This window comes from Benincasa hispida, chromosome 5 (genome assembly GCF_009727055.1).
Source record: "Benincasa hispida cultivar B227 chromosome 5, ASM972705v1, whole genome shotgun sequence".
In the NCBI taxonomy this organism is placed as follows: domain Eukaryota; kingdom Viridiplantae; phylum Streptophyta; class Magnoliopsida; order Cucurbitales; family Cucurbitaceae; genus Benincasa; species Benincasa hispida.
In genome coordinates this window covers 31005639-31017527 of record NC_052353.1, presented here as the reverse complement: position 1 = coordinate 31017527, position 11889 = coordinate 31005639, and the positions used below count along the sequence as shown (strand labels likewise).

Here is an 11889-nt window from a genome sequence, read left to right as displayed (position 1 = left end):
TCTTTAATGTTCTGTACATCTTCGTACTACCTGGGTGCATAGCATATGCCGAACTATGTGCTTCTTCTAGGATAGCTTGTCTAAGAGCTAAGTCCTTAGGTATGCAAATCCTACCCTCTTTTAGTAGCACTTTGTTTGTTCTTAGTTGATAGTCCGTCCTTAATCCTTTATCCAGTTCTTCAGCTAACTTCTTCAGATCAGAATCCTTTAATTGCTCACGTAGAATATTTTCTACAAGAGTAGGATGCACTTGAAATAAGGCTAGTAATCCTCCTTTTCGACCGATTGATAATGCTGCCCTAGCATTATACAACTCATGGATCAATCTACCATTAACTGAATTAATACCAGCTCTAGCTGATCTAGTTTTTCGACTTAAGGCATCAGCTACCATATTTTCTTTACGTGGGTGATAGTCAATTGTACAGTCATAATCTTTAATCAATTCAAGCCATCTTCTCCATCTTAGGTTTAGTTCCTTTTGATCAAAGATATGCTTTAGACTCTTATGGTCTGTAAATATATGACATCTCTCACCAAACAGGTAATGTCTCCACATTTTAGAGCTAACACAACTGTTGCTAATTCTAAGTCGTGTGTAGGGTAATTATATTCATGCTTATTTAACTGTCGCGAAGCATAGGCTACTACTTTTCCCTCCTGCATCAGCACATATCCTAATCCTTGTCGGGATGCATCAAAATAAACTTCAAACCCCTTACCTAGTGTAGGTAGAGTTAATACTGGTGCTAATACTAACCTTTGTTTCAGCACTTGGAAACTATGCTCGCATTCCGGCGATAATTCAAACTTCGCATCTTTTCTGGTCAGGATTGTCAATGGAAGGGCTATCTTAGAGAAACCCTCCACGAATCTCCTATAATATCCTGCTAAACCCAGAAAACTATGTACTTCGGTTACATTCAGGGGTCGTTTCCAATTAACTACTGCTTCTATCTTTTGGGAATCAACACTAACTTCGTCAGCTGAAACTATATGCCCAAGAAATATGACTTGATTTAACCAAAAATCACATTTACTAAATTTGGCATATAACTTCTTTTTTCTTAAAGTTTGTAATACCATCCTTAGACGTTCTTTGTGTTTTTCCACACTACTGGAATAGACTAGTATGTCATCTATGAATACTATCACAAACTGATCCAAATAAGAATGGAATATCCTATTCATCAAGTCCATAAATACCGCAGGAGCATTTGTCAATCCAAATGATATTACTAGGAACTCAAAATGTCCATATCTAGTTCCGAATGCAGTTTTAGGAACATCTGTATCTTTCACCTTCAACTGGTGATAGCCTGACCTCAAATCTATCTTAGAGAACATCGTTGCTCCCTTTAACTGATCGAAGAGATCATCTATACGAGGCAATGGGTACTTATTTTTAATGGTCACTTTATTCAACTGTCTATAGTCTATGCATAATCCAAGAGTACCATCTTTCTTCCTAACAAACAAGACTGGCTCTCCCCAGGGTGATACACTGGGTCGAATGTACCCCTTATCCACATGTTCCTGTAATTGAACTTTTAACTCTTTCAACTCTGTTGAGGCCATCCTATATGGTGCTTGGGATATAGGTGTAGTACCAGGAATTAACTCAATAGTAAATTCCACTTCCCTATCAGGTGATAAGCCTAGTAATTCTTCAGGGAACACATCTAAGAATTCTTATACTATAGGTACATTCTCAGGTTTTAGTTTCTTATCTTGGGAAACTACTACAGATGCTAAATAGGCTTCACATCCTTTACTCAACAGTTTTCTAGCTTTTACCACTAATATTAAACTTCTTGGGAGTATTCTTTTACTTCCTACTAGAGTTATTTCTTTTTCACCGAGCTTCCTAAACACTATTTCTCTTCTAAAGCAATCCATAGTGGAATAGTGTTTACTTAGGAAATCCATATCTAAGATAACATCAAATTCTAGTAATTCTAATGGAATCAAGTCGACCCCAAAACTTTGGTCTCCAAGAATTACTTCACAATTCCTATAATACTCATGTACCACTAGAGTATCTCTTACAGACGTAGAGATAAATAATTCCTCATCCATATGTTCAGGTATTTTATCTATATGTAATGCACACATACTAGATATGAATGAGTGTATCAAATAATGCAATAAGCAGATTATTACATAAACTATCGTACCAATTACCGAACATCTTGGAGCCTCTTCCGCTTTCTGGTGTGTCATACGTACATTCTACCGGCTGCTGTGCAGTTCTATTGAGGTCGTCCAGCTACCCCTTTCTTCTTAGCTACAACCGGCCTCACTTCTAGTTCCAGTCGTTCTAGGTTGGTTTAGTGTCTGTGTTCCTTGTCTTTGTTCATTTTTTGTTCCACGACTTAGCTGAGGACAATCTCTTCTGAAATGCCCAGCTTGTCCGCACTGGAAACACACATTCCTATTACCGTAGCATACTTCTGTATGAGGTTTACCACAGTTTACACACAGCGGTTTCCTCCCCGTACTAGCCACCGACTCGCTAGCACGACCTGATACTGATCTACCACTTTGTTTAGCTACAAGTTTGGACTTCTTTCGACTCAAACTATGTTGGCTCATTCCCCCAAAACTCCTTATCCCCGGCTGTCCAGAGAACGAGGATCTAAATTTTCTACTTCTTGTTTCTTCAGGCACTCTAAACTGTCCTTCTCCTGGTTGAAGTTCATCCTCCTTCGCTACACTCTGCTCTACTCAGATAGCAGTCTCAACTAACTGAGTGAAATTCACCCATTTAGATGTAGAGGTAACAGGTGTACGTATTTTTCTTCTTAGGCCACTCTCAAATCTCCTACACCTATCATTCTCTTCCGCGATGATCGGAAGGGCATACTGAGATAACTCAGTAAATTTTTGCTCATACTCAGCAACCGTCATCACTCCTTGAGTTAGCCTAAGGAATTCCTCCCTCTTCGTATCTCAAAAAGATCTAGGGTAGTATTTATCCTCAAATACTTGTCTAAACTCAGACCAAGTCATAGTTTCTGAACTCCTCCTTCTAGCCTCTATCACTTTCCACCACTTCTCAGCCCCTTTTTCCAGCAAGAATGCCACTAACTCGACCTTATGGTCCTCAGGGCATCTCATAACTTTAAAACACTTCTCAATCAAATCCAACCATATTTTAGCATCTAATGGATCCGTGGTTCCATCGAACGTCGTGGCTTCTAAAGCTTTCAGCCTCTCGATGCCGAACTTCTTTTCTGGATCGTTTTGAATCGATCCTACACTCGCCGCTAATCTTTGAGTGATTCTATCAAATACTCGATCCTCCATCTGGGGTTCTACATCTACTTTTGGTGTACTAGACTCGTTTTCAGAAGTTGCCTTCTGTTCAGTCTCTAACTCTTTTCCCCTTCGGATCTGGGTCTGATGAGACCTCAGGACCTCCACTGATAGGGTCATTATTCCTCTTCTCAGTCTGCTTGCTTGGTCTGCCTTTTTTCCTCAGCATCTTTGCCTAGTTATTAAGTACACATGTTAGGGACTTATCTATGGGACTTTAATCTAGTACATGAACTCTCTCTTTCACCCAAAGTCTTATGTTTTAGTACTATGCTAGCTTAAATCTTTCCCAAATTTACGTATAACCCATCCTTTAATACCAAGGTGGTATCAACTAATTCCTCAATTGTCCCAAAAACTTATGCTTTGATACCAAACTGTCACACCCCGCCCCAGACCACCCTCTTAGCCTAGAGAAGGGCGTGACTGCAGCAGTTATCAACCCTTAGGCTAACACTTACTGCCTAAAAACTCTTGCGGAATAACTTTGATATCAAATACAAATTATATGCAACGGGACGGCTGTAGGCCCACAATTTATTAACCTAGACACTTAAGATGTTTAGAGTATTTACAACATTAGATTTACAAGTCCCAAAAAAATTTTTTTAAACATAAAACAGTAAAATCATTTCTCAAATGAAAGTACTGTATAACTGGTAAAATAATCTCAACACCAACTACTAGTCCAGAAAGAACCCTTTTGCTCAATCTTTGACTTTATTCACCTGTGGCCACATTAGGTACTACTGCTCAGATACCTTCTCCTTGTACTTCAGTATCGAGCTACTAGGATACCTTCTCCAACGTACCTCAGTATCCCATTGGCTTCGTACCTTCTCAAACGTACCTTTCAGTACCAATAGATACCTTCTCCTTGTACTTCAAGTATCTAGTTGGGTGGATGCCTTCTCCTTGTACTTCGACATCGCATTTTAACCAAAACTATTTATAAACAACTTTTCTCTTAAAGCATGTACAGTATAACAACATATACAACATGGCTTTAAAAGATGATAACACATGGCGGATAAAATCAACATATGTAAATATTTTTCAACAAAATGCATGCGTTTCAAATCACATTCAAACTTGCTTGGAAACCACTTTATTAAACTAGTAGGCATGAAGAATTATTTTCAAAAACATGCTTTCTATAAATGTTGTAATAAAAAAAGTTTAAAAACATTTTTAGTTTGAAAATATTTTAGCCACTCACCTCGGAAATTCTTAGGAACTTTTCACTCTAGTAGCTCCTCGGGTCCCTTTTTTACCCCTAGAATCCAGATTCAACTTACAACTTAGATTTACTCATAGTTTTGAACCTTATTTGGAAATACTTCCTTCCTACAAAATTGTTCTAAAATGTCTTAAGAATCTACCCTTAAACTTTCAGCTTAAATTTTTCTCGTGTTGGCCCGAATTCTCAAAATCTTCCAGACTAACCCACGACTGATTCGACAGTCTGACCCTTCTGCCTTCTTTCTCAACCTCCAGCCAAGTTCCTTTGAGCCTTTTCCTCTGCAGCCCTATTCTAAAACTAAACTTCTAGAAACTTTTAGATGGCTTTTGGAAATCAACTACCAAACGCACGAGTTAGATTGGAAGATCTTCTCATCCAAAATTTGACACATTCCTTTGAACCTCACTTACCCTCTACTTTCTCTACGAAATTTATGATTTTTGTGTGATTTGAAAATGAAATCCCAACTCCCTATTTATAGGCTTTCAAATTTCTCAATGGATTGACAAGCACTATTACTTGGCTGCATGGCCAAATGTTAATTCTCTCTTTATCAACGTAAGTTGACTTTACCTTGGTCAATGTGTCTTACCCAAACGCATCCAACACAATTCTCTCTTAGGGTTTAATGAATTTCTTTAATCGACACCTAGATTTTAATTGACGTTTGCCCTTATGTCTTCAAGCTTGTTTGTATTCAAATTAGGGTTTTAAATGCTTAATCCACCCCAAACACGTCCAAATACTCGCCTAGAAGCTTGCTCGGCGTTCCATGCATAGGCGAAGGCGTGAGCGTGACGTTCGAATGCAGCACCGGACAAGGTGTGGCTGACGCATGGGCTGTCTCGCTCTCTTCAACTTTCTAGCTCAAAACCTTCTTTTCTCTGCATCTCGCTCTCTCCCACTTTCTCGCTAGTCTTGGCTCTCTTCAATCTCGCTCTCTCCCCATTTTCTCTCCAAATTTCTCTCCAATCTCGCTCTCTTCTACTTTCTCACTCTCTCTAATCTTTCTTGCTCAAAATCTTGCTCTCAACGATCTCGCTCTTAGCTACTGCGAACATTGTTTGTCTCCGTGCAATTTCTACACGATTGTGCCACTAGTCACTTGCCTTCCAGTGCTTTCTGCACAACACGCATTTCACATAAATTTTCCATACTTAGCCAATTTTTCCCAAATTTCCCAAACTCAATCTCCATTTTTTTTATTTCAAATCCCCATTCCTTCTTCACCATTTCACACTAACTTTCTCATCAACCTACTCAACTTATTTATACAAATTTAAATAGGGACACACAATTAAGTGGAAAATTAATACAATTTAAATAAGAAAACACACTTAAGTGTAAAATTGGGATTCGGGGTTCACACCCATGGTACCTCTGCATCTCAGGCAGCATCTGATTTTTTAAGAAGCTCCTCAAGTACCACATCCGAACCCTCCTTCAGAACCTCCTACTCCTCAATAATTTTTACAATTTTATTTTTATTGCGGCCATTCTGTTATCATTCTTTCATTCATTTTTAGCTAAAGTCTTTGATTTTTTGTACAGGCAAAAAGTTTTGTATTGCGTTATTTGTAATTACTTGTATACTTAGTTAATTTACTTAGTTAATTTTCAATACAACTAAGTAACAATTCTATTTATATGTCTGTGCCTGTTCTTTATCATTCTTTGTCAACTTTGAGATATTCTTAATCTTTCTTTTTGCGTTATTCATTGTGCTACCATGATGTAGAATATGCATACACTTAGTAACATTTCCCACACTTTGTATTTTTTGACTAACACTTAGTTAATTCGTAGCTTAGCAATACTTTACCTTTTATCCTTCAAAATTCTGCTCAAACCTTCTTTTTGAAATTTTCTCTAAGTGTTTGTCTATTTTGTCCAAACAATGCAATGAAAACTTTGCGCAACTCTAAATTTGGGGTGGGGAAGGTCTGAGTAGATGAGATCAAGTGATGCGGTCATTAAGAAAAATGCGTTCATCATTTCCATTTTAAAAAAAATCATATAAACTCTAATTTCAGCGCAAGGGAAACCTTAAAAACAATCCCAACCTGATAAGAGTTAAGTTGTGAAAGGAGCATGCTCGTAGTTGGATGTTTGCATGACACCCATGGGAGCAAGCCAAAACGAAGGTGGGCTTCCAAGAACAACGCAATATGAAATGAGAAAGAAAAAATGAGAAAGAAAAAAAATAAAAGAAAACAAGAGACAACTCCTTCGAAATTCATGAGTTAAACTTGAGATTGGCACACAACCGTAGTTGGATGTTCGCATGACACCTGTGGGAACAAGCCAAAACGAAGAATGTAACCATGACCAACAGTCTCTAGTAAATGACACAAAGTTTGACCACCGCATCCGGACGCATCAAGTTGTTTTGACAAGAAGAGGTAAACATTCTTTTTAAAACTAGAAAAGCATTTTTGAGCAGAAATTTGTTGTAGAAAAATAAAGTACGGCTTTGTTATGAATTAGCAAGGATAGAAGAAAATTACGATGTTAAGTAATGTGCCTAGGTGGAGCATTAGGAGCAACCAATCGACGCAAAATTTAGGATAGGAATTGAGCATTATTGCATTAGTAGAAGATATGCATGATTTACCCAGCCTAGAGCGACCGAAACAAGAGGTGAAGGATCCGGTTTAGCTAAGCAGAAAGGGGTAGCTGGACGACCCCAACAGTAGCAACAGCGGGGTAGAGTATACACTATGACACACCATGAAGTGAAAAAGGCTCCAGATGTCATAACTGGTATGATAACTTTATGTAATCAATCCACTTATGCATTATTTGATCCTGGTGCTACGCACTCATTCATATCTAGCATGTGTGCAATACAAATAGATAGAATGCCTTAGTGTATGAATGAGGATTTGTTTATCTTTACGCCTGTAGGAGATACTCTAGTTGTACATGAGTATTACAGGAATTGTGAAGTAATTCTTGGAAATCAGAGTTTTTGGGTTGACTTGATTCCATTAGAATTACTAGAGTTTGATGTTATCTTAGGTATGGATTTCTTAAGTAAACACTATGCCACTATGGATTGTTTTAAGAAAGAAATAGTGTTTAGGAAACCAGGTGAAAAAGAAATAACCCTAATGGGAAGTAAAAGAATACTTCCAGGAAGTTTAATATCAACAGTGAAGGCTAGGAAGCTGTTGAGTAAAGGATGCAAAGCCTATTTAGCCTATGTAGCAGTTTCAAAGGATAAAAAATTGAAACCTGAAGATGTACCTGTGGTACAAGAATTCTTAGATGTATTCCCTGAAGAGTTACCAGGCTTACCACCTGACAGGGAAATAGAGTTCACTATTGAGTTAGTTCCAGGTACAACACCTATATCCTAGGCACCATATAGGATGGCACCAACGAAACTGAAAGAGTTAAAAGTACAGTTACAGGAACTTGTGGATAAGGGGTACATTAGACCAAATGTGTCATCTTGGGGAGCGTCAGTCTTGTTTGTTAAGAAGAAAGACGGTACTCTCAGATTATGCATAGACTATAGACAATTGAATAAGGTGACCATTATGAATAAGTACCCAATGCCTCGTATAGATGATCTCTTTGATCAGTTAAAGGGAGCCACGGTGTTTTCTAAGATAGATTTGAGATCGGGTTATCACCAGTTGAAGGTGAAAGGCACAGATGTTCCAAAGACTACATTCAAAACTAGATATGGACATTTTGAGTTCCTAGTAATGCCGTTTGGATTGACAAATGCTCCTGCGGTATTTATGGACTTGATGAATAGGATATTTCATTTTTATCTAGATCAGTTTGTGATAGTGTTCATAGAGGACATACTAGTGTATTCTAGTAGTGCAGAGAAACACAAAGAACATCTGAGGATGGTGTTACAAATTCTAAGGGAAAAGGAGTTATATGCCAAATTTAGTAAATGCGAGTTTTGGTTAAATCAAGTCGTATTCCTTGGGCATATAGTTTCAGCTGATGGGGTTAGCGTTGATTCCCAAAAGATAGAAGCAATAGTTAATTGGGAACGACCCCTAAATGTAACCGAAGTACGTAATTTTCTGGGTTTAGCAGGTTATTATAGGAGATTCGTGTAGGGTTTTTCTAAGATAGCTCTTCCATTGACAAACCTGACCAGAAAAGATGCGAAGTTTGAATGGTCGCCAGAATGTGAGCATAGTTTTCAGGTATTAAAACAGAGGTTAGTGTCAGCACCAGTATTAACTCTACCTACACCAGGTAAAAAATTTAAGGTCTATTGTGATGCATCCCGACAAGGGTTAGGATGTGTGCTAATGCAGGAAGGAAAGGTAGTAGCTTATGCTTCTCGACAGTTAAAGAAGCATGAATGTAACTACCCTACACATGATTTAGGGTTAGTTGCAGTTGTGTTAGCTCTAAAATTATGGTGACATCACTTGTTTGGTGAGCGGTGTCATATATTCATGGATCATAAAAGTCTAAAGCATATCTTTGATCAGAAGGAACTAAACTTGAGACAAAGAAGATGGCTCGAGTTGATCAAGGATTATGACTGTACCATTGACTATCACCCAGGTAAAGAAAATGTGGTAGTTGATGCTCTAAGTCAAAAAACCAGATCTGCTAGAGCTAGTATCAGTTCAGTGAAGGGTACACTGATTCTTGAGTTGTATAATGCTAGAGCAGCATTATCAATCAGGCAAAAAGGAGGGTTACTAGCTTCATTTCAAGTGCGTCCTACGCTCGTAGAAGACATTCTACGTAAGCAGTTAAAGGATTCCGATCTTCAAAAGTTAGCTGAAGAAGTAGATAAAGGATTGAGGATATACTACCAGTTAAGAGCTGACAAAGTGCTATTGAAAGAAGGTAAGATATGCGTACCTAAGGACTTATCACTTAAACAAGCTATTCTAGAAGAGGCACATAGTTCGGCCTATGCTATGCATCCGGGCAGTACGAAGATGTACAAAACATTAAAGAGATCGTACTGGTGGCCTGGTATGAAATGAGAGATAGTGGAGTATGTTGAAAAGTGTCTATTATGTCAACAAGTTAAACTGGACAAACAGAGGTCAGTAGGATTACTTAATCCACTCCCAATACCAGAGTGGAAATGGGAGCATATCACGATGGATTTTCTATTTGGATTACCTAAGACACCAGCGAGCTATGATGGTGTATGGGTAATTGTGGATAGATTGATGAAGACAGCTAAGTTTTTACCTGTTAAAGTTACTTATACCCTAGACCAATTAGCCAAGTTGTATGTTGATCGAGTTGTGAGTTCGTTTCGAGTTCCAATTTCAATTGTATCAGATCGAGGCTCCAGATTTACATCAAATTTTTGGCCTAGTTTGCAGAAGGCTATGGGAACCAAGTTATATTTTAATACTGCTTTTCATCCACAGATGGATGGTCAGTCTAAGCGGACCATCCAGACATTAGAAGACATTTTGAGAGCATGTATATTGCAATTTAAGGGAAGTTGTGATACGCATCTGTCGTTAATCGAATTTGCGTATAACAACAGTTACCATTCGAGTATCGGGATGGCACCGTATAAGGCACTATACGGAAGACCTTGTAGAACTCTAATATGTTGGAATGAAATCGGTGAAAGGAAATTACTAGGTCCAGAACTTGTGCAACAGACATCAGACAACATTAAAATTATAAGAGATAATCTTAAGACGGCTCGAGATAGGCAAAAGAGTTACACTGATAAGTGGAGAAGAGAATTAGAGTTTGAAGTTGGTGATAAAGTATTTCTGAAGTTATCTCCGTGGAAAGGAATACACAGGTTTGGTAGGAAAGGGAAACTAAGCCCAAGATATATTGGACCATACGAGATAATAGAAAGAGTTGGCCTAATGGCATACCGATTGGATTTACCTCCAGAATTATCTCGTATTCATGATGTGTTTCATGTGGCAATTCTTAGAAAGTATGTGCCAGATCCTACCCATGTGTTGCCTGAGCAACCGGTACAGTTGAAAGAGAATTTGTCTTATGAAGAGGCACCAGTGCAGATTCTTGACAGAAAATAACAGGTTTTAAGGAACAAGACAATCCCATTAGTAAAGGTACTATGGTGAAACCATAGCATGGAAGAAGCAACGTGGGAAGCCGAAGAGAAAATCAGAAACAAGTACCCGCAGTTGTTTGGTTGACAGACTTGTAACGAAATTTTGAGGACGAAATTTTTATAAGGGGGAGGTAAATGTGAACCCCGAGTCCTAATTTCTCTACTTGATTATGTTCCCTATTGAGATTAGTGTGATGAGTAGGTTGATGTGGAAAGTAGTGTGGAATGGTAGAGAAAAGAATGGAAATTAGAAGAAAAGAGGAAATTTGGAAGGTTGTCTTTTGGGGAAAATTTGGAAAAAATTTGGCTAAGTGTAGAAATTGGTGGGTGGATGCGTTGGATGTGTTGGATGCGTTGGATGCATTGGATGTGTTGGATGATGGATGCGTTGGATGCATTGGATGATGGATACGTTGGATGCGTTGGATACATTGGTGAAGGAAGGAAAATGGAAGTGAGGCATTGGGATGGCACGAGGGCTGGAGGGTGGCATGCGCCGAGTAGCCTCAGCCAGCGTCCAAGCCATGTGTCGAGTTAGCCCCGGTCGAACGCATGCATCGAGTGGATACGCCCGTGCGTTGAGTGCACTGCCGAGCGGCCACGCCCATGCGGTGAGCACCCTGCCAAGCAGCCATGCCGTGCGTCGAGGTGCCCTGCCATGAACCCATGCGAGCGAGCGAGCAATGGCCAACACACGTGGCACGCCCATGTGTCGAAGTAGCACGCCTATGTGCTTAAGCACCTAGCCAAGCATCAATGCGCCGCGCGCAACGCATGCGGCCAAGCACGCCCATGCGTCAAGCGGCTAGCATGCCAATGCATCGAGCGGCCAGCCCATGCAGCACGCCTATGCGTTGGTGACTAGCACCATGTGCCCATGCCAAGCAAGTCGTGCAAGTGAGCCATGCGTCAAGAATGGATGGTAACTCTATGCGTTGGTGATGATTAGCTCCTTGCGATGGCTAAGATAAATTATCATGATAGTGAATTGGCTTACTATGCGTTGAGTAGAGGTTATGCATTGCTTATGGACTAGGCGTTGAGCAACCAAGAGTTGAACGCATACAATGATGAAATCATGAGGATAACATCATCAAAACCATGTGTCTTCTTGGGAGGAAAGCCTTAAGCCTTGAGAATTTGAGGTGGTGGCATCAGATTGGAGGTCCATACGTTGTCAAGGTGGGAAGAAGACACTTAGCTTGTGATGATCACAGCATTGCGTTGATGAGGTGAGAAGGAGACACTTGGCCATGCTGCCAAGTAGGTG

The 11889-nt window shown here is 39.4% G+C and overlaps 1 protein-coding gene across 1 annotated transcript; it reads right to left on the bottom strand.

Annotated features, from left to right (window-relative positions):
• Nucleotides 1-2283: 2283 nt before the first annotated feature.
• LOC120077294 lies at nt 2284-3438 on the bottom strand. Its single transcript, XM_039031182.1, has 2 exons — nt 3298-3438; nt 2284-2718 (listed from the first exon to the last, which is right to left on the bottom strand). Exons 1-2 carry the CDS (start codon nt 3436-3438, stop codon nt 2284-2286), a joined length of 576 nt encoding a protein of 191 aa, XP_038887110.1.
• Nucleotides 3439-11889: the final 8451 nt, after the last annotated feature.